This window comes from Anomaloglossus baeobatrachus, chromosome 8 (genome assembly GCF_048569485.1).
Source record: "Anomaloglossus baeobatrachus isolate aAnoBae1 chromosome 8, aAnoBae1.hap1, whole genome shotgun sequence".
Classification (NCBI taxonomy): Eukaryota; Metazoa; Chordata; class Amphibia; order Anura; family Aromobatidae; genus Anomaloglossus; species Anomaloglossus baeobatrachus.
The window spans coordinates 89,590,670-89,614,345 of record NC_134360.1 but is presented as its reverse complement, the minus strand read 5'-3'; the positions used below and the strand labels follow the sequence as shown (position 1 = coordinate 89,614,345).

The 23,676-nt window shown below is 52.6% G+C and overlaps 1 protein-coding gene across 1 annotated transcript in view; it reads right to left on the bottom strand.

Moving 5' to 3' along the window:
- The window catches only part of LOC142249912 (cytochrome P450 2D14-like), a 180,606-nt gene that overhangs the window by 127,435 nt on the left and 29,495 nt on the right, over positions 1-23,676 (bottom strand). Inside the window, exon 3 of the mRNA XM_075321889.1 lies at positions 17,670-17,822. Within this exon, the coding sequence (XP_075178004.1) occupies positions 17,670-17,822 (153 nt within the window). The remainder of the gene's footprint in view (positions 1-17,669; positions 17,823-23,676) is intronic.

The window sequence follows — 23,676 nt, the reverse complement described above, 5'->3', positions numbered from 1 at the left end:
TGTGTCCTTGAAGGACCGGTCGCTGCGGCTGAGGGGCCCGGTCTGCACCCGTTCACCCTGCTGCCTCCCCCGCCATCCGCACTGGTTGTTGCTGCCCCGCCACTAGGCCTGCTGCCCCCAACACCGGTAGCGGAGTTCAGCCCGTCTGACCTGGAGGACCAGCCTGTAGGCGTTGCCAGTGAGCGACTCGCACCACTCCCGCTGCCATGGAAGATTCTGCAGAAGGTTCCCATCCGCGAAAAGAAGCCGTCGACCCCAGAGAAAGCCGCACCAGAGACAGTCCCGGCACCGTCAGTCCATCCAGTTGCAGAAGAGGTGGAAACTGCAAGCAGGAAGGCCCAGCAGGTGAGGCCTGTTGTCCCCAAACTCCACGCCTCGGCTGAGGCTGCGCTGGGTCGCCGCTGCAAAGCAGCATCCCAGGCCACGACACCGCAGGACCCCCCAAAGAGGAAACCGGTAGTGGCCGGTGCGAGGGAAGTCCAGCGGGGCCCGACCTGCGTGCAGGGGCATGCAAACGCCCCTTACTGGGACAGAGAGCCGAGCCAGCTGGGCCGTGAAATTGTCGCCAGAGAGCAGCAGAGGGCTGAAGTGCTGGCACGCGTTATAAAAGAGAAAGATCATCTCCGCAACGCCACCTTCCGGGTGCGGGGCCCAGTGTACGAAGGCCAAGTCAGGCGGTTTGACCCTCAGCGGGGATATGGCTTCATTTACGAACCGGGCCTAGGGGCCGAGATATTTGTGGCTAGCCGGGATGTAAACTCCCATCTGCCAACGGGCCATCCGGGTCGTGACCTGCAACCAGGCGACCTAGTGACCTACACCCGACATTGCGGGGAGAGGGGCTGGTTTGCCCTAGATGTGAAGAAGAGGGAAGGCCGCGGTGTCCAGATGCGGTCCCAGTCCCCTCCCCCACCGTGCCGTCCGGATGTCGAATTGGAGGAAGCGTACGACGGCGACCTCAAATAGTGGCAGCGGTCCTCCGTTGCAACCCAGTTGTCCCCGTTGGGACCCCCAGCACCGTATTTCAGTTGAATGAATGAACACCAATCATCCGAGTTTGCCACCTGAAAATCAACAAGTTGATTATACCGGCCGTTGCCAACGAGTCCCCGTAGGGACTCTATGTGTTTCCGCTAGTCCTTTAAGAGACAAGGCTGAGAACTTGCAGGCCAACCACGAATTTGTGGCCTTGTAAATAGTTTGTTGGGCTGTTTCAGTTACCGCCTCCGGAGAGGCAGATTGGAGGAAGGACCCGCAGCAGAGCAGGCTGGGGTCCGGCCACCACCAGGACCGGTGGCCATCCTCCGGGGGTCAGGGGCCCCCCTGGACGTGGGGTCCCCTGAAGTGACAGCCGGGTGCGAGACACCGTACCCGTTCCCGCTTGGGTGACCTGGAACCGAGTTCCTGCTTCCAGACTGGGGAAGAGGGGTGCTGCCCGTTTCTTAGGGGCAGCATCAAGGTTTAGGTTACTTGGGTGGGGAAGCGGATGAACATGAACCCGTCCGTTATTATTAAAAATGTTTATTAATGTTTGCAACGTTAAAGTACAATGCCTCCCGTAAGGGAAGAACTACAAATATGCTTGTGTTAAATGTTTTATATGTTAATTTATATTTTACAGAAAAATAAAACCGGTGATGGACGGGCAGCCCGCGGACGGTCTGCATTTCCCCAAGGGGGAATGTGACGCCCTGGACTAGCCAGGTAGTCACAGACATAACACCACACACACCCCTTCCCCTGGATAGTCACACCAGTCAAACAAAAACCCTTGTTGCCTCCCTCCAGGGTCTGATGTCCACACCAGGTGGGGCGGAGCCAGGCGGTTGGCCCCACCCACCGAGGAGTTCACAGGTCTGGAGGCGGGAAAAGTGACAGATTTGTGTAGACAGTGGAAGTGAGAGGTCAGAAACTGTCGGTGTCTGGGTAGGGGCCCAGACACAAACAGCAAGGTTGGCAGACGGTGGTGGCCGTCTGCAGGAGTTAGTGGATCTTTGCAGAAACGTAGGATCGGGGTCGGGCGGCGGCCCGCCGGTACCGAACCGGGGAGCGGAGTGAAGCTAAGCACAACAAGGCAGGGCCATCGGACCCCGACTAGGCTTGGAGCTGCCGACAACGGTCAAATCCGAGTGTGACCGGAACCCCAGGGGTTTCCCAACAACCAAGACCCGACAGAAGGCAACAGTCCACACCGTGAGGATATACAGCCACCGCCATAGGCTAGAGATCCAAGGGCCAGCGCCTGCGGGCAAAACGGGCTCCTTCGGTACCTATACACCGGGGAGCGGACTACCGGTGGGCAACCACAGGAGTCAGAACATTCTAACAAGGTGCAGGGAAAGACAGCCACCATCAGCCATCTGGGAAGAGCACAAACACTGCAGCCAGCTGCGGGACCCGTCCATCCAGCCGTTTGGTTTACCAGAGACTCTGTCATTGACTGCCTGAGTGAGTACACCAGTGCCATCCGGCACCGCGCCGCACTGCCCCTGCAACCCTGCACCCCAGCCATCCAGCCTCCCCCTTACACCACCGGGCCCCGGGATCACCAACCCCTACCCACGGAGGGGACAACATCCTAGCTGCTCCCTACCATCGCTCCTGGGATCCCCGTCACCAGCAGCGGTGGTGCCCTTTATCACCACGACCCGTGGGTGGCGTCACGAACTATCTCCCAAAACAAACCATCCCCTTTTCACTCGTGGACGAGGAGCGCTGCTCGAGTTCCCGGGTCCGGCCCACCGCTCGAGCCACCAAGCAGCAGCAGAAGCCCCGGACCCGAGCGTGGCGAGCGCGTCCCCTCCGCCCGCGACAGTTATGTTAGAGTTCACAGTTAAGGTGGGTTCTCTACATACTAAGGTTATCTCTTGCTATGTTATGGATAATCTACCTGCGGCACTGGTGTTAGGTATTCAGTGGTTACACATGCATAATCCTGTCATAGATTGGTGTTTATGTGAATTGTTAAATGGGGTTCTGAATGTTATAAAACTTGTCTTAAGTCTGTTAAAGTGTTTTCTGCTAGTCCGGAGGGTCTTCCGGAATACCTAAAGGACTTCAGAGATGTGGTCTCGGAGAAAGAGGCAGAGATTTTACCGCCCCATCACCATTATGATTGTGCCATCAATCTTGTCCCTGATGCCAAATTGCCCAAAGCTCGCTTGTACATCCTGTCTGTTGTCGGCTTCGTCCTCTGTTCCTGAATCTAAATTATTTGTCCTTGTATATCTTAGGTTGCACGTTTTGCAGGTATTTAATGACTCTGTGTTAAGTGGTCACCCTGTTATCACGGCCCGACTCTTCTAGTGGTCCCCTATGCATTTTGATATTGCTGATTTAGTGCCTGCTTGTGCTATTTGTGTGCACACTAAAGCTAGTTGTAACCGGCCAGCCGGGGAGTTGGTGCCATTGCCAATTCCTGAAAGACCATAGACTCATCTGTCCATGGATTTCATTTCCGACTTACCTATTTCTGATGGGAAGACTGTGATCTGGGTGGTGGTTAACCGATTCAGTAAACAGGCACATTTTTGTCCTTTATTGGGGCTACCCAATGCTGAGACTCTCTCTCCAGGTTGTTTATCGATCATGTGGTTAAATTGCATTGTGTTCCCCATAATATTGTGTCTGATAGAAGGGTGCAATTTATTTCCAAATTTTGAGGTTTTTTTGCAACAGATTGGGTATTGATTTGTCATTTTTGTCGGCTTACCATCCCAACCGAGAGAACTAATCAATCTCTGGAACAAATTTTGCAGTGTTTGGTGACGACTAGGGATGAGCGAATGTATTCGCCAATATTCGGTATCCGACGGAAAAAGCGGTATTCAAGGTATTCGCTATCCGACGGCTAATATGGTATTTGCATCGATACTTTCATTTTCATTTCTGACTTCATGGCGCCTGTTTTCCAGGCAATGAACACGTCTGATGTTGCTTGCCCTCACAGTAACACCGCAGCCATCTTTGTTGTGGTGTTACTGTGATTGGCTTGGCCACACAGGGTCATTTGGGCTATATAAGCCTGTGACCATTTTGTGAACACGCAGGGATATGGAGCTGACGGTGTAGATAGACTGTACTGTGTGCGGGAGAGCATTCTTAGACCCTACTAATAAATAGTCCTTGTAAGGGCTGAACGCAGTGTCACTAAGCTCCATAAATTGCTTTTTTGACAAACAGAACACAGGTCTTTCGGTCACTCTCTCTGTCTGTCATTCTATCTGTCGCGGGTGGGGAGGAGACGCTTCGCTCACCCACTGCTCGGGTCCGGCTGCTGCTGCTGCTGCTCGGTGGTGGCTCGAGCGTTGGGCCGGATCCCAGGGACTCGAGCGGCGCTCCTCGCCCGTGAGTGAATAGGGTGATGGTTTTGGGGATTTATTGTCCGTGACGCCACCCACGGTTGTGGTGAGGTTGTGACACCACCGCTGCTCTGGACGGGGATCCCGGGAGCGATGACAGGGAGCAGCTTGGATGTTGTTTTTCTCCCCTCCGTAGGTAGGGGGGTTGGTTGTCCCGGGGCCCCGGTGAGGGTTAGGGATGACAGGCGGGTTACGGGGCCTGTTGAGGTGCAGGGTCGCGGGGGCAGCGCTGTGCCGCATGGCACGGTGGTACTCACTCAGCCAATGAAGAATGCAAAGTCTCCGGTAAAACAAACGGCTGGATGGACGGGTCCCACAGGCGGCTGCGGTGTTTCTCCTCCCGGTAGGTTGATGGTGACTGCCTTTCCCTGCACCTGTGTTGTGTTTATGGTTCCAATGGCTTCCCACCGGTAACCCGCTTCCCAGCTTGGATGGATGCTGAGGGAGTCCCTTTTGCCCGCAGGCTCTGGCCCTGGGAACTGTAGCCTTGGCGGTGACCGTGTTTCCCTTTACGGTGTGAGCTGTTGCCTTCAATCGGGTCTTGACTGCTGGAAAACCCCGGAGGTTCCCTTCGCTAACGGATTTCACCAGTTTTACAGCGACTCCTAGCCTGGTCGGGGTCCGTAGGCCCTGCCGGATGGTGCTGGCTTCTCTTCACTCCCCGATCCGGTACCGGCGGGTCACCGCCCGTCCCCGGTCCTTACGGTTCACTCAAATCAGCCTCTCCTGCAGACGGTCACCACCGTCTGCCAACCTTGCTGTATGTGCCCGGGCCACGGACCCGGACACGGTCAGTCTCCTTTACTACCACTTCACTTCTCTAACTCCAAAACTGATCTGACTCCTTTTCCCACCTCCAGGACTGTGAACTCCTCAGTGGGCGGGGCCAACCGCCTGGCCCACCCCCTGGTGTGGACATCAGCCCCTGGAGGGAGGCAACAAGGATTTGTGTTTGACTTCGGTGTGCCTAGCCGGGGTGTGGGGTGGGTTGATATAGTACCTGTGACGTCCTGGCTTGTCCAGGGCGCCACATATCCCTCTCCCCCCCTCTCATACTCACCGATCACTGACCGATCACCGGCGCGGCGCGGCACAGCTGTCACACTGCTCCGACGCCTTCTCCAGCTTTTGAAAATGCCGGCCGCTCATTATTCCATCTCGTATTCCCTGCTTCCCCCACCCATCGGCGCCAATGATTGGTTGTATTCAGATGCGCCCCCCCGCTGAATGACAGCTGTCTCACTGCAACCAATCACAGCCGCTGGCGGGCGGGTCTATGTAGTGCAGTAAAATAAATAAATAAAAAAAAAACGGCATGCGGTCCCCCCAAATTTTGATACTAGCCAAGATAAAGCCACACGGCTGAAGGCTGGTATTCTCAGGATAGGGAGCCCCACGTTATGGGGAGCCCCCCCAGCCTAAAAATATCAGCCAAAACAAGGAAGCCTCAGAGACACCATCACATGTTTCTGTGGCGCCCCTGGGGTTAGGCGCTACAGGGGAATGCAGCACCTTAACATCAAGGTGCAGTGCTCTTTGGTCACAGGTGAAAGAGAGAAGAAATGTAGAGTCTTATATTAGATTGAAGTAACATTGACTCAGCAGCCCCTACCTTCATATTCCTGGGACTGTTTATATAGTAGGTCCATAGGGGGGTGGAGCCTAGCTGAGCGTGAGGCACGATGTGGTTGCCAGGACGACTGGGTGACAGTTAGTGAGTTAACAGTCAGTTAGTAAGGAGTGACAAGCAGAGACGAGAGTAAAATTGATGACTGAAAGAAGGGCTGGAAATAACATAGGCCCGACGTCCTGAGCGAGGGTACCCCGAAAGAAAAGAAAGGCACAGGAAAAGGGGTAACCCAGACGCAAAGGGGACACTTTAGGTCTGGCGAGAGCCGGCTGAAGAGTTCAGGTCGACACCGGTATAACGAAACCGAGGAGGTTTGTCAGTTTTATCCCCAAACCATTGACCGTTAACCTGGGATCCTAATTAAGAGGAGTCCCGGTACCCATTAAGAGTCTGACTACTAACCTCAAGCCGAGTCCACGATGCTGTTGCGGGAAAGATAAAGAAATCGTGCAGCATCAGACCCCTGGGAAAACTAGTGACGAGACTAAGGACTGCAGCTGGCCGCGGGTCACCTGAGTGATGGTAGTGCTGATCACGCGGCTCACTTCAGTCACTCAGGGAATTTGCGGTCACCGGTGAGTCCTTCACCTGTGATCGCAAATCAGGCCGCGGCACACACACAGAGCCGTGTGATGACAATGAAGTTGGGTGAAGTTCATCCGAGTTCATTCTGATCGCGCGGCTCTGTCTCGCAGCCAGCCATGCTCTATGCTCTGCTTGCTGTCAATAAATAGAAATATTCCCCATCATCTCTGCTTGCTGTCAATGAATGGAAACATTCCTCAACGCGTCTACTTGCTGTCATTGAATGGAAACATTCCCCAACACGTCAGCTTGCTCTCAGTGAATGAAAATATTCCCCACCATCTCTGCTTGCTGTCAGTGAGTGGAAACATTCCCCAACATCTCTGCTTGCTGTCATTAAATGGAAACATTCCCCAACACGTCTGCTTGCTGTCAGTGAATGGATACATTCCCCACCATCTCTGCTTGCTTTCATTGAATGAAAACATTACCCAACATGTCTGCTTGCTGTCAGTGAATGGAAACATTCCCCATCATCTCTGCTTGCTGTCATTGAATGAAAACATTCCCCAACATGTCTACTTGCTGTTATTGAATGGAAACATTCCCCAACACGTCAGATGCTGTCAGTGAAAGAAAACATTCCCCACCATCTCTGCTTGCTGTCAGTGAATGGAAACATTCCTGACCATCTCTGCTTGCTGTCAGTGAATGGACACATTCTCCATCATCTCTGCTTGCTGTCAGTGAGTGGAAACATTCCCCGTAATCTCTGCTTGCTGTCATTAAATGGAAACACTCTCCACCATCTTTGCCGACTGTCATTGAATGGAAACATTCCCTACCATTGATGCTTGCTGTCATTGAATGGAAACATTCCCCAACACGTCTGCTTGCTGTCATTGAATGGAAAGATTCCACAACACGTCTGCTTGCTGTCAGTGAATGGAAACATTGCCCACCATCTCTGCTTGCTGTCATTGAATGGAAAAATTACCCACCATCTCTGCTTGCTGTCAGTGAGTGGAAACATTCTCCATCATTTCTGCTTTGTGTCAGTGAGTGGAAACATTCCCCCTCATCTCTGATTGCTGTCATTGAATGGAAACATTCCCCACCATTTCTTCTTGCTGTCAATGAATGGAAACATTGCCCAACACGTCTGCTTGTTGTCATTGAATGGAAACATTCCCCAACACATCTGCTTGCTGTCAGTGAATGGAAACATTCCCCACCATCTCTGCTTGCTGTCAGTGAGTGGAAATATACCCCATCATCTCTGCTTGCTGTCAGTGAATGGAAACATTGCCCACCACCTCTGCTTGCTGTCATTAAATGGAAACATTGCCCAACACATCTCCTCGCTGTCAGTGAGTGGAAACATTCCTCACCATCTCTGCTTGCTATCAGTGAATGGAAACATTCCCCATCATCTCTGCTTGCTATCATTGAATAGAAACATTCCCCAACACGTCTGCTTGCTGTCAGTGAATGGAAACATTCCCCATCATCTCTGCTTGCTATCATTGAATAGAAACATTCCCCAACACGTCTGCTTGCTGTCAGTGAATGGAAATATTCCCCACCATCTCTACTTGCTGTCAGTGAGTGGAAACATTCCCGATCAGCGTTTTGGATTCATTTTTGACAGTGCGGTCGCACTCGGCTCTGCTACATCCCCATACAACATGGCTGGCTGCGAGACAGTGCCGTGCGATCAGAATGAACTCGGATGAACTTCACCTGAATTCATTGTCATTGCGCAGCTCTCTCTGTACGCCGCGTCCTGATTTGCGATCACAGGTGAAGGACTCCCCGGTGACCGCAAATCCCCTGAGTGACTGAAGTGAGCCGCATGATCAGCGGTGCCAACACTCAGGTGACCCACGGCCAGCTGCAGTCCTACACCTGAGACCTGTGGCCGAGGGTAACCTGGGTGACGTCACCGCTAATTGTGCGGCTCACTTCAGTTGCTGTGTGGAGCTGACAGAGAGCGGCGGTGTTCCACGGTCGCTCCTGTCAGCTTCAGGTAGCAGAGCTGGACCATAACGTGGTGCTCCCCATCCTGAGAATACCAGCCTTCAGCCGTGTGGCTTTATCTTGGCTGGTATCAAAATTTGGAGGGACCGCACGCCGTTTTTTTTTAATTATTTATTTATTTTACTGCACTACATAGACCCGCCCACCGGCAGCTGTGATTGGTTGCAGTTAGACAGCTGTCACTCAGCGTGGGGGCGCGTCTGAATGCAACCAATCATAGGTGCCAGTGGGCGGAGGAAGCCGAGAATACAAGATGGAATAATGAGCGGCCGGCATTTTCAAAAGCTTGTGAAGGCGCCGGAGCAGTGTGACACTTGTGCAGCGCTGCACCGATGATCGGTCAGAGATTGGTGAGTATGAGAGAGGGGGGAAGAGGGATAGACCGACAGACAGAGAGAAAGATCGAAAGACCTGCGTTCTGTTTGTCAAAAAAGCGATTACTTTGGTTTGAGAGCTGTTTTGACGACTATGTAAACGCCGCATGCTGCTCTGAGCACGTTATTCAAAGACACCAGAAATGCAGTCACACACCTTCTACAGGCTGTGCCCATACTGTTTCTGCCTTCTCCCATCCATTTCAGCCTTTTCCTCAGTCACCACAGCTCGCCGTTAGGTTCAACGTGAAATTATTCGAGTTCCCCTTAGACTTACATTGTGCATCAAATATTCGCGAATACGAATAGTGCTAACCTATTCGTCGGATATTCGTCGAAGCGGATATTTTGGTATTCGATCATCCCTAGTTGCGACTCAAAAGGAGGAGGGGTGTTTGTCCTTGCCTCTTGCTGAGTTTGCTTTCAATAGTCGGGCCAATCAATCCAAAGGGACTTCGCCTTTCTTTTGTAACTATGGGTTTCACCCCCATTTTGAATAGTTTTCTAGGTTGAACTCTGGGTGGCCTGGAGCCGACTCAGCCATTCAGCAGCTTGGGGAAGTTTGGAAGGAGGTGCAGAGGAATGTTGGGGTGGCCCAGTGTCGTCAGAAATGGAAAGCTGATAGTAGACATTGTTCGGGCCCCATCTTTCAGGTGGGGGATAAGGTGTGGTTGTCTGCCAGGAATATCAAGTTGAAGGTACCTTCCGCTAAATTGGGTCCAAAATTTATTGGACCCTATGAGATTTTGGAGGTGGTCGATCCTGTGGTCTTTAGGTTGTGACTCCCTCAGTCCCTGCGTCTTCTTAATGTTTTTCATAAGTCCCTGCTTAAACACTTTTTTCTCTCTGCCTTGGCCTCCTCAGCTCTGCCCCCTCTTTTTCCGATTGACAGAGGTTTAGAGTATGAGGTACATAGGATTGTTAATTTTCGGAGAGTCTGGAAACTTAACACTAGACCTCAAGCAGCTTGGATTGGGTGCCTCTCCACTCTTCCTCCAGACTCTGGGACATTGATTTTCAAATAAAATGCAAAATTTTGTTTTATCAGGCCACGGGTGACCAGTATTAAGAGTGAGTGGACCGGGGGGTCTGGCAGCTTACCCTCAAGCTAAAGGGGGCCCTAGGTTGACTCTCACCCCAGAATTATGCTTGAAGGTAGCGATGTTTGAGCCCCAAACCTCTCCCGATCTCCTGTCCTGGCCCTGATGCCAATGTCCCCTCCACACTCTCCACCCAAAGGAACAGACCGAGACGAAGATCCTCAAAAGTCCAATAAAGACAGCCAGGGGGTACAACAGAAACACATGCACAACTACAACCAATACTAGGGGACTACTAAGGTGAACAGGAACAACTAAGGAAAGAGGAATGTTACAAAACAAGTATCTTACACACAAAACAACAGACAGCGGCAGCTCCCAGTACACGTCCTTCCACCTTCAAACCAAGTCTCCGTATGAATGCTGAATAACCGGCACACTCTGCTGGTAGCAGAGGGTATTTATCCAGGTTGGGAGTGGTCATCAGCGGAAACACCTGATGAGGGGTAATGAGCTTGCTGCTAGCAACAAAACTGACATTAAAGCCTGCTTTACACGTTACAATGTATCGTGCGATCGCACCCGCCCCCATTGTTTGTGCGGCACGGGCAATTTGTTGCCCGTGTCGCACAATGTTGTAACCCCCCGTCACATGTACGTACCTTCCAAACGACCTCGCTGTGGGCGGCGAACATCCACTTCCTGAAGGGGGAAGGACGTTCGGCGTCACAGCGACGTCACACAGCGACCGCCCAATAAAAGCGGAGGGGCGGAGATGAGCGGGACGTAAACATTCCGCCCACCTCCTTCCTTCAGCATTGCCGGCGAGACGTAGGTAAGCTGTGTTCATCGTTCCCGGGGTGTCACCTGGAGTGATGTGTGCTGCCTCGGGAACGATGAACAACAGGACGTGCGATTTTTAGAAAATGAGCAACGTGTCAGCGATGAACGAGAAGGTGAGTATTTCTGCTCGATCATAGCTGTCACACGCTACGATATCACTAACGATCCCGAATGTGCGTCACTTACAACATTACCCCGCCAACATCTCGTTAGATATATCGTAGCGTGTAAAGCCCGCATAACTCATGCATATCTAAAGGAAAAAACACATTTAATGTGTAGCGTCTCAGAGGCTAATAAAAGACTCAGAGGCTAAACTTGTCAAAGACCGTGACAACTTTCATCTGAAAACAACACCTTGGAGCACTGAGCAACAGTCCAGTTCTTTTCCTTGGCCCAGGTAAGATGCTTCTTGTGTTGTCTATTGGTCATGAGTGGCTTGACACAAGGAATGCAACAGTTTTACCCCATGTCCTAGATATGTCTGTGTGTGGTGGCCCTTGAAGCACTGACTCCAGCAGCAGCCCATTCCTTGTGAATCTCTACCAAATTGTTGAATGGCCTTTTCTTAAAAATCCTAACAAGGCTGCGGTTATCCCGGTTGCTTGTGCAGCTTTTTCTACCACACTTTTTCCTTCCACTCAACTTTCCATTAATATGCTTGGATACAGCACTCTGTGAATAGCCAGCTTCTTTAGCAATGACCTTTTGTGGCTTTTCCTCCTTGCGGAATGTGTCAAAGACTGCCTTCTGGACGTCTGTCAAGTTTGCAGTCTTCCTCATGATTGTGTAGCCTACTGAACCAGACTAAGAGACCATTTTACACACTTAAAAAGCAGGGGCATAACGAGCGTGGTCGCAGATATTGCAGCTGCGACCGCCTCAGCAGGGTCAGGGCCTTGGTATTCGCCGTGCAGAGTGGCAGATAACGTGGCCGCTATGGGGCTCATGAGTCAGGGGGCCCGCTGCCAGCAGCAGCACCAGGCCCCCCTCACCTGTCACCACACAAAGTAATGATGAAGGATGTAGTGGAGCGCTCCGCTCCATCCTTCATCATTTTCCCTCTGTGCCTGTGCTCGATGTCTCAGTACAGCAGAGCGCGGTAACGTTACTACTGTGCGACTGCTGTGCACAGCGCAGAATGGGAGGACGTTCTGACCGGAGCAGCTGGGGCACAAGGAGAGGTGAGGACTTGTTTATTTATTTTAATCAGTGAGTACATGGTGGCAAGAGGGCTATGGGGGGTGCATTAAACGATATTGGGTCTGCATAATACAATATGAAGAACATCTTATACATGGACTATGGGGATGCATTAAAATATATGGAGGACTATAGGTGTGCATTAAATGGTATGGAGCTGCATAATACAATAGGAAGGACACCTTATATATGGACTATGAGGGTGCATTATAATACATGGAGGACTATGGGATACATTATAATATATGGATGGCTATGGGGGTGCAGTATAATCTATGGAGGACTATGAGGGTACAGTATAATATATGGAGGACTATGGGTGCAGTATAATATATGGAGGACTATGAAGTACAGTGTAATATATGGAAGATTATGTGGTGAATTATAATACATGGAGGACTATGGGAGGTGCATTATAATAATTGAAGGGCTATCTTATACATGGAGGACTATGTGAGGTGAATTATAATACATAGAGGACTATGGTACGGGCTGCATTATAATACATGGAGAACTAAGGGATGCATTATAATATATAGAGGGCTATGGTGATGCAGTATAATATATGGAGAACTATGGGGTGAATTATAATACATGGAGGACTATGGGAGGTGCATTATAGTAATTGGAGGGCTATCTCATAGGCCCCCTTCACACGTCCGTCAAACACGTGCGAGTTTGGTGTGTCCCATATATACCGGAGACACGGACAAACGTGCACCAATGTTATTTAATGTTAGAGGACACATGTGCGTTTTTCATTAAGGTCCGTGTGTCCGTGTGTGTGCTACGTTTGTGTCTCCATTTTGCACGGAAGCATGTCTGTTTTCAGCACGCACGCACGGACCCAATGAAAGTCAATGGGTCTGGGCACATGCCCGAGTGACACGGACGCATCTCTGTATGTTCCGTGTACGTTTTGTGCTTTTTTCATGTGATGTCGGTCTTTTTTCTTTTTCTGTTTCGTTCTCTCCCTCAGTCCGTCGGTCGGTCGGTCTCCCTCTATGTCTGTCGGTCGGTCTCTCTGTCTTATCTGTCCCTCTCGCTGTCTGTCGGTCAGTTCCCCCCCTCTCTCATACTTACCGTTCCCCGATCTCCGGCGCTGCGCTGCACTGCTGCTATAAAAGCTCCGGCGGCTTTTCCTCTTTTGAAAAAGCCGGCCGCTCATTAATCAATCTCGTATTCTCTGCTTTCCCCGCCCACCGGCAAATATGATTGGTTGCAGTGAGACACGCCCACACGCTGAATGACAGCTGTCTAACTGCAACCAATCACAGCCGCCGGTGGGCGTGTCACTATGGAGCAGAGAAATATATATATATATATATAATTGCCTTATTCTGTCTGTCTGTCTGTCTGTCTGTCTTGCTCCAAAATTGTGTCCTTACAGTGACAACCATCGGATTGGCCCTGGGCTCGGCCTGGCCCCGCCCCCCCACACGGATTGGCGGTTTGGCCAGGCCCGCCCCCCGCACGCGATGCCCGCTAGGCCATGCCCCCGCATGTGATGCCGCTAGGCCACGCCCCCACACGTGATGCCCACTAGGCCACGCCCACCGCACATGATGCCCGCTAGGCCACGCCCCCCACACGCGATGCCCACTAGGCCACGCCCCCCGCACGCGATGCCCGCTAGGCCACGCCCCCCGCACGCGATGCCCGCTAGGCCACGCCCCCCTCACACTATGCCCGCTCGGCCATGCCCCCAGCACAAGTTGGGCAGCTGTACACCACCCCCCAGGACTACTCCTCCCATTATACTCCTCTTTCCCCAGGACTACTCCTCCCATTATACTCCTCCTATTATACTCCTCCTATTATACTCCTCCTATGGGGGGTGGACCACGATGGGGGGTACAGCAAGGGGGGTGGACCACGATGGGGGGTGCCCAGAATGGGGGGATGAAACACGATGGGGGGTGTGCAGCATGGTGGATGGAGCACGATGGGGGGTGCAGCATGGGGGTTGGACCACGATGGGGGGTACCCAGAATGGGGGGATGAAACACGATGGGGAGTGCACAGCATGGGGGATGGAGCACGATGGGGGGTGCAGCATGGGGGATAGAGCACGATAGGGGGTGCGCAGCATGAGGGATGGAGCACGATGGGGGGTGCGTAGCATGGGGGATGGAGCACGATGGGGGGGTGCGCAGCATGGGGGATGGAGCACGATGGGGAGTGCAACATGGGGGATGGAGCACGATGGGGGGGTGCAGCGTGGGGGATGGAGCACGATGGGGGGGTGCAGCGTGGGGGATGGAGCACGATGGGGGGTGCAGCGTGGGGGATGGAGCACGATGGGGGGTGCCCAGAATGGGGGGATGAAACATGATGGGGGGTGCGCAGCATGGGGGATGGAGCACGATGGGGGGTGCGCAGCATGGGGGATGGAGCAGGATGGGGGGTGCGCAGCATGGGGGATGGAGCACGATGGGGGGTGCGCATCATGGGGGATGGAGCACGATGGGGGGGTGTGTAGCATGGGGGATGGAGCATGATGGGGGGTGCACACATATATACAACAAAAATCATACATTAACTACACAATACGTAAATTCTAGAATACCCGATGCGTAGAATCGGGCCACCTTCTAGTAAATAAATAAATAATTAAAAAAACGGCGTGCGGTCCCCCCCAATTTTAATACCAGCCAGATAAAGCCATACGGCTGAAGGCTGGTATTCTCAGGATGGGGAGCCCCACGTTATGGGGAGTCCCCCAGCCTAACAATATCAGCCAGCAGACGCCCAGAATTGCCGCATACATTAGATGCGACAGTTCCGCTGTACCCGGCTCTTCCCGATTTGCCCTGGTGCGTTGGCAATCGGGGTAATAAGGAGTTAATGGCAGCCCATAGCTGCCACTAAATCCTAGATTAATCATGTCAGGCGTCTCCCCGAGATACCTTGCATGATTAATCTGTAAGTTACAGTAAATAAATACACACACACCTGAAGAAATCCTTTATTTGCAATAAAAAACACTAACACATACCCTCATACACCACTTTATTCAGCCCGAAAAAGCCCTCCATGTCCGGCGTAATCCACGGACCTCCAGTGTCGCATCCAGCTCTGCTACATGGAGGTGACAGGAGCTGCAGAAGACACCGCCGCTCCTGTCAGCTCCACGCAGCAAATGAGGTGAGTAGCGCGATCAGCTGCTGTCAGTCAGGTAACTCACGGCCACCGCTGGATCCAGCGCTGGATCCAGCGGTGGCCGCGGGTAACCTCAGTGACAGCTCAGCTGATCGCGCTACTCACCTCATTTGCTGCGTGGCTATGTGTCCACAGGAGTTTGTACCTACGGATATATCCGCAGGTACGGCCGTAGGTTTCCCACAGCTGCTCGCCGGAATCCGCAGCTATTTTTAGCTGCGGTAGTACAGCAAAATAGCTGCGGTAAACCAGCGGATATTCATGTGGATTACCTGCGGAAGTCCCGGCCCTATCTCCATAGTGGAGGAGCGGGATTTCCGCAGGTTATTCCGCAGAAAGAATTGACATGGAATTACGTGTGGCTGCGGGACATCCGCAGCATATTCCGCAGCCGCACGTATCCGCAGCATGGACACGGCACTCCCCATGTCCCATAGGATAACATGGGGAGTGTCTGTACATGCTGAAACCTGCGGATTTATCTGGAAAATCCAGAAAATCCGCGGATTTTCCGCAGATAAATCCGCAGGTTTAATCTCCCGTGGGCACTAAGGGTATGTGTCGGCGTCATTATGCTGTACCCCGAGTGTCGACGTATGGCTGGTGGGGCTTGATCCAAACTTTGCACTGGGGCACATCAAACTCTAGTTCCGTCACTGTTAGGAAGCCTTTGCAGGTGTTTTGTGGTAATTATTCTACATTTCTGAGATAATGACTTTTGCGTTTTCATTGGCTGTAAGCCATAATCATCAACATTTAACAGAAATAAACACTTGAAATAGATCACTCTGTGTGTAATGACTCTACATAATATATGCATTTCCCTTTTTGAATTGAATTACTGAAATAATTTAACTATTTGACTATTTAACTATTCTCATTTATTGAGATGAGTCTGTCTGTCTGTCTGTCTGCCTTGCTCCAAAATTGTTTCACCGTGAGTGTCCTTACAGTGACAACCGTCGGATTGGCCGCTGGGCTCGGCCTGGCCCCGCCCCTCCACACGGATTGGCCGCTCGGCTCGTCCTGGCCCCGCCCCCGCATGGATTAACTGTTTGGCCAGGCCCCGCCCCCCAGCACGCAATGCCCGCTAGACCACGCCCCGCACGTGATGCTCGCTAGGCCACACCCCCCACACGCGATGCCCGCTAGGCCATGCCCCCCGCACGCGATGTCCGCTAGGCCACGCCCCCGCACACAATGCCCCCTAGGCCATTCCCCCTCACACGATGCCCCTAGGCCATGCCCCCTCACACTATGCCCGCTAGGCCATGCCCCCTCACTCTATGCCCGCTAGGCCATGCCCCCTCACACTATGCCCACTCGGCCACGCCCCCCGCACACGTTGGGCACCTGTACACCTCCCCCCCGGGCAACTCCTCCCATTATACTCCTCTTTCCCCAGGACTACTCCTCCCATTATACTTCTCCTATTATAATCCTCCTATTATACTCCTCTCTGAGGGGTGCGCAGCATGGGGGATGGAGCACGATGTGGAGTGCAGCATGGGGGATGGAGCACGATGGGGAGTGCAGCATGGGGGATGGTGCACGGTGGAGGGTGCAGCATGGAGGGTGGACCACGATGGGGGGGTGCCCAGAATGGGGGGATGAAACACAATGGGGGGTGCGCAGCATGGGGGATGGACCACGATGGGGGGTGCCCAGAATGGGGGGATGAAACACGATGGGGGGTGCGCAGCATGGGGGATGGAGCACGATGGGGGTGTGCAGCATGAGGGATGGAGCACGATGGGGGGTGCGCAGCATGGGGGATGGAGCACAATGGGGGGTGCGCAACATGGGGGATGGAACACAATGGGGGGTGCAGCATGGGGGGTGCAGCATGGGGGGTGGACCACGATGGGGGGTGCACACCTCCCCCAAAACACACACACACCGCCACACATGCACCGCACAACACACCACACACACACACTGGGAACCACAAACACCGCCCTACACAGACACCCACACACACACAGACAATGCTGCACACACACAACACACAAACACACACATTGCACAAGACATACCTCCCCCCCAAAACACACACATTGCACAAGACATACCCCCCCCCAAAACACACACATTGCACAAGACATACCTCCCCCCAAAACACACACATTGCACAAGACATACCTCCCCCCAAAACACACAAACGCACCCCACACACACACACCCACACAAACCGCGCAACACACACAGCACCACACACACAACGCTACAGACACACAGCGCTCCACAAACAATACAACACACAACACAACACACAAACAACACTGCTCTCCCACCTCCCACCCAGACAACACCCAGAACATTTACAGCACCCTACACAAACACTGGCAACTACACACAACAACATCTATATATATATATATAACAAAAACCATACATTAACTACACAATACGTAAATTCTAGAATACCCGATGCGTTAGAATCTGGCCACCTTCTAGTACATATATAATTATACAAGCTTCTGTAACTCACCTTTTTGAGATTTGAATTCAGAACAAAGGAACTGTGCTTCTTCTGTCACTCTCTCCTCAAGGGATTTCTTGCCCATTCCAAAGTTTCGAAGTGTTGTCAAGGTAAACCTTCTTTGTTCTTTCCATGAGCTCCCATATCGAGCCAATACTAAGCCTAACAGGAACACACAAAATGTTTATTGTGAAATTATCAAACGGCTATATTGTTTTTATTCATAATTTATGCCACGCACAACTTTGAAAGTCAAGAAAGGGAACACATACTGGACCACACTATGGCACCACAGCAATTTTTCTTTTATAAATAAGCTAGTGTGCTAACCTTGCTGAGTCAATTCTATGTGCTCGCAAAGAAATACTGCTCTTAGTGAAACCCCTTAATGTTCCCACACAGTATAGTACCCCTTTCATAGTCCTCAAAGTGCCCCCCCTAAACAGGATGATGCCTCAACTCCCCTCCCAATGCCCAACAAACACAGTATGATTACCCCACAGTACTTTTTCATAGACACAGTATGATGTCCGCAAGGGCCCATACACAAGGTATGGTGGTTGCACAGCAATATATTCATAGCCACCCACACACGGTCTGGTGCCCTATATTGCGCCCCACATACAGTATGATACCCTAAAAGTGTATCATGCCTCACAGTAAATTCCTCCACACATAATATAATGCACTCACAGGCCCCTCATATACAGAAAGATTTCCAAAGTAGATTTCCACATACACAGTATGATGATCCCCACACTACATTGCCATACACACTATATGATGCCCCCAAAAGTACATTACCCCCACACACATATATGATGCCGCCACCACAGTACATTCCCCTACACATGGTATGATGTTACCACCATGGCCGGCTTTAGGCATGTGCGACTTGTGCGGTCGCAAAGGGCGCCGACGGCCATGCTTCAGGGGGGGCGCAGCAGAGAGGTAAGAAGTCGTAAATTTCCTAGCTCCTCCGGTCCCAGCACTGCATTTTTATTGTAGCTTTATGTAGCCCCTGGCCAGCCGGGTCCACCATCTTCACCGAGCCCCAGTCACAACTGCAGCAGAGGGGCCAAGCGGTGTCACTTCAGCCACAACTGCAGTCTGCACATGACTAAAGTGTGTGAGAAGTCCTTCTAGGGCATCGCATGCAAATTAGCCATGTGGTGGGGGAGGCACTGTGAATGGAGCAAAGCAGAAAGGTGGCGCGTCATCCCGCAGCCCAATGTGATGAGGTCATCACTCTGCACCTCATCACAGTGCTGTGGGCAACGCGGATCTGGCGAGCACGCGATATCCAGCAGGGAGAGGTACGCACTCTATGAGCTGAAGATTGCGGGGGGATGGCGCTGACTCCAGGGGCGGGGGGCCGCTGACTCCAGCCGCGGATGGTGGGGGGCGGCTGACTCCAGCCGCGGGGGGCAGGGGGGGCCGCTGACTCCAGCCGCGGGGGGCAAGGGGGCCAGCTGAATCCAGCTGTAGGGGGGGCGCTGACTACAGCCGTGGGGGGCGGGGGGGGGTCCAGCCCCGGGTCATGGGGGCGCCCGCTGATTGCAGCCCCTGCCTTGCTTTAGCTGGATGTGTGGAGGGCACACATCCAGCTGAAATGCATCGCTGCTCAGAGAGGATGCTGCAGGACGTGGGAGCCGGGGAGGGTGAGTAAAATGTTTGTTGTTTTTTTCTTTTTGTAGTAGACAAATATATGAGGAGAGACCCAGGAAAAGATCACATGCACAAGAGGGATGAGATATATACCAGGAAGGGGACAAAAACCAGGATGGGGACACATATACCAGAATGTGCCCAGAAGTGTGATATACATACCAGGAGGGGCCCAAGATTGGATATATATACCAGGATAGGGACAAATAAACTGGGATGATGACATCCATACCAGGATGGTCCCTGGATGGGGACATATATACCTGGAAGAGGACATTTATGCTAGGAAGGGAACAATAAACCAGGATGGGGACATGCATACCAGGAAGGGCCCAGGATGCAGACATATATACCAGGATTTGGACATATATACCAGGAGGAGATTATAGAAAACAGGAAAATAGAAAAAACGGGAACATGGTACAAGCATAATAACATTTGTACAAACTTCAAACATTTTTTTTTTTTTAGATCTTCCCTTATGGGAGGCACATACTTGAACGTTACGATAACATTTTTATTAACACGGGAACCGGGACCTCAGTCACCCACCCAAACAACCTAGCCTTGATGCTGCCCCTACGAAGTGGGCAGCACCCCTTTTCCCCAGTCCAGGAATGGTCCCAGGTATGTTTAACGGGACGGGTGCAGGTTTCACAGTCCTTTCGGAGGCCCCACGTCCAGGGGACCCCTGACTTGGAGGATGGCCACCGGTTGTAGTGGTGGTAGGCCTCGGCCAACAGCTTCCCGCAGGCCGGTTAAGGGAGGTATTATTTACATGCCCAATAATTTTTGGGTGGCCTGCCAGTTCTCGGCCTTGTTTTTTGTAAAATGGGGGCAACAAAAGTCCCAACGGGGACGGGCAGTAAGGGTCCCAACGGGGACTTCAACATGGTAGCCGGGAACCGCTACTGCACTTTAACTTTCTTCTTCATACTCCTCCTCAATCAAGACCTCAGCGCTATACGGTGGGGGAGGGGACTGGGGCCACCTTGGAACACTACGGCTCTCCTTCCTCTTCACATTGAGGGTAAACCAGCCCCTCTCCCCGCAGTGACGCGTGTATGTCACCAGATCACCGGGTAGCAGGTCACGGTCCGGGTGACCCATCGGGAGGTGGGAGTTAACGTCCCGACGGGATACAAAGATTTCAGCCTCCAGGCCCGGTTCAAAGACAAACACCCATCCATGCTAGGGGTCAAACCAGCGGACTTGGCCTTCATAGGTCTGGACTTGAACTTGACTACTTGTTTTCCCGCCTCCAGGCCTGTGAACTCCTCGGTGGGCGGAGCCAACTGCCTGGCTCCGCCCCCCTGGTGTGGACATCAAACCTGGAGGGTGGTGACAAGATTTTTAGTTTGACTGATGTCACCTAATCGGGAGGGGGGTGTGGTGTTGTGTGTGACTACCTGGGACGACCTGACTAGTCCAGGGTGTCACACTAGCAGCCGAGCTGCTCGGATCTGGGTTCTCAGTCGCTCGAGGGTCTCCGGACCCTGGGGTCGTGCAGCCACTCAAATGAAGGGGGTTATTTACAAGGTATTTTATAGAGTTTGTGACGTCACCCGTGGTATGTGGTAATTAGGAGTACCACCGCTGTAGTTGGGAGTGCCCGGGGATGATGGAAAGGGGCAACCAGGTGTTGTGATCCTCCACAGGTAGGAGGGAATACCCCGGGGCTCGGTGATCAAAGGGGAGTGCCGTTGGATGCGAGGGGGTCACTGTGGTACTCACTCAGTCCATTAAGCTGACACCGACAACTGGTCAAACAAGTCTCTGGACACCGCTGCTGCTGAGGGGAGCTTAGTTCGGGTCCTATCCTCAATGGTGATGCCTGGTGATCCGTGACCTGCCTCCTGGCACTAAGTTTACTTCTTTGGTGGTCCCCGTAGTGTGACACGTGCCGAGTCCCGCTCCCCACTATGGTTATGTATCTCCCCGCCCTCGGCAGCCGAGCTGCTCGGATCCGGTCCTTCTGTGGGTGGCTCGAGGGTCTCCGGACCCGGGGGTCTTGCGGTCACTTCAAGTGAAAAGGGGGGGTGATGGGATGGTGGATGTAGGACGTATATGTATGGGTTGGGCCGTACGGAGTTCGTGACGTCACCCACGGTATGTGGTGATATTGGACACCACCACTGCAGTTACGGGGCACCTGGGGGAGATGTTGTGCAGCAAGTTGTTAACCCCTCTGTGGGCAGGGATGGTAGCCCCGGGACCCGTTGGGGCTTGGCGGTGCAGGGAGATGGGCGACCGCACGGTGCTGATGTACTCACTATTAGAAAACACACGAGTCTCTGGTAAACCAAGGTGATGGTGGTCGGTGCCCGCAGCTGGCTGCGTTCTGGTTCCCCCACCCGGCTGGTGGTCTCGGTCTTTCTCCTGCACCTGTTTTAGAATGGTGGACTGCCTGTGCTTGCAACTTCAGGAGTTCGCTCCTGGCTGGTTGTGGCTTAAGGAGCCCTTGCCCGCAGACGCTGGCCCGTGGGATCTCTGAGCCTTGACGGTGGCCTGTTATCCCCCTCGGTGGGCTGTTGCCTTCCATTAGGGACTTTGGGTGGGACAGGACCTCTAGTCCTGGCCGCAATCAGTTAATTAACTAGTTCCAGTAGCTACTGGACCTAGCTTCAGGGTCTGAGTACCCCCCTGTGTGCTCCGAGTCGGTTTCCCGGGTCGGTACCGGCGGGCTACAACCCTGTCCCGGTCCACCTCGGTTCCACCGAGCCGTTTTCCCGGCTCCTGCAGACGGAGACCACCGTCTGCCTCCTAGCCAAAGGCACCAGGGCTCCTGCCCTGGTACCTGTCAGTTTTCCTCAGGCCCAGACGCAGGCCTGACCTCCACTCTCCTTGAACTCTAAAACTGATCTGTTTTTACTTCACTGACTTTTCCCTGCCCCGAGCTGTCTAAAACTCCTAGGTGGGCGTCTTCCAACCGCCTGGTTCCGCCCCCTGGTGTGTCTGTCAAGCCCTTAGGGGATGACAAGGGTTTTAAGGTTGGCTGTGTGTTACCTGTGAGTGAAAGGTGTAATGCGGGGCCCTATTTGTGACTACCTGGCCCGGCCAGGGCGTTACAGTTAAGCTTGCTCTCAGGGCTCACGCTTGGGATTTTCTGGACCGTTTTGAATTGGAAAGTCCTATTCCCCTCGTTGCGCTAATGCCCCGATTTTGGAGGGGGTGGGAACGGATCTTGAAGACTCCGTTCTCCTCAGGTAAATTATCGGGTTGCCTGAAGCTACTCCCCGACCTAGGGTCCACGTACCCCGTCGTGCCTTGGTCAAAGCCCGGTGAAGGTGCAAGGCCGCCGGCTGTCCTCCTCGACAGGTCCGTGCCCTTGCCACGATCCCCTTCTCCTCTAGGCCCAGACCACTGTCTGCCACTTAGATTGCTTCCCAGGAGCCCTGCTCTAGATCTCTCACTTTCACTTCCAGACTCAACTTTCTCATCTTGACACTCCTGACCCCCCTCTCCAACCCCCCAGGTTGGGGACTCTATTCCACTCAAGCCATCCACCGGTGTGTTTGGTGGGTGTGGTGCAGGGTGTATCTAGGGTTTGATTAGCTGATGTAGGCAACACCATATGGTTAGGGACCCAAAACCAAGAAGGAGATGGATTCTGCACGGGAGGGCAGATTGTGCAATACCCTGTGACGACCGGATAGTCCAGGGGCGTCACACCTTCTCCCACACAAAAAGTGATGTCCCCACAGTACACCACATACAGTATGCTGTCCCCACAGTACATTACCTTACACATAGTATGATGCCCCCACCTACAGTATAATAACCCCCACAGTGCATTCCCAGCACACAGTATGATGCCCCCACAATACATTCCATACTCAGATGTCCCCATAATAAAGTCACCCTCACAAAGTATAATGTCCACTCATTACATGATATCCCCAATATAAATTCCCACCAACAGGAAAATACCCTCACACACAGTAAGATGTTAACACAGCACATATCCTCATACACTATGATGTACCTTACAGTACATACCTTCACACAGTATGTTGTTGTCACAGTACATGCATCCCATGGATGCCCTGCAGCTGTCACATCACATGGTATAGTGCAGCTAATATCTAATCAGGAGGGACTTTGATAGCCTGTATAAAATCCTAATCAATGTGGGTGGATGAAAGGTTAAATGCCACGCTGACATAGAAGGGATCATAAACACTCAGGATGATAGATGATCGTAATTTTTACTTGTCAACGGGTTTCAGAGATTAATCTCCTTCTTCAGGATTAAATCACATAAAATACGAGCACCGACAGAGGGTAGACCGCTGCTCTCAATGACAAATGTGTCCAAGTGTTTAGAGTGGTGTAGAAACCTCCACAG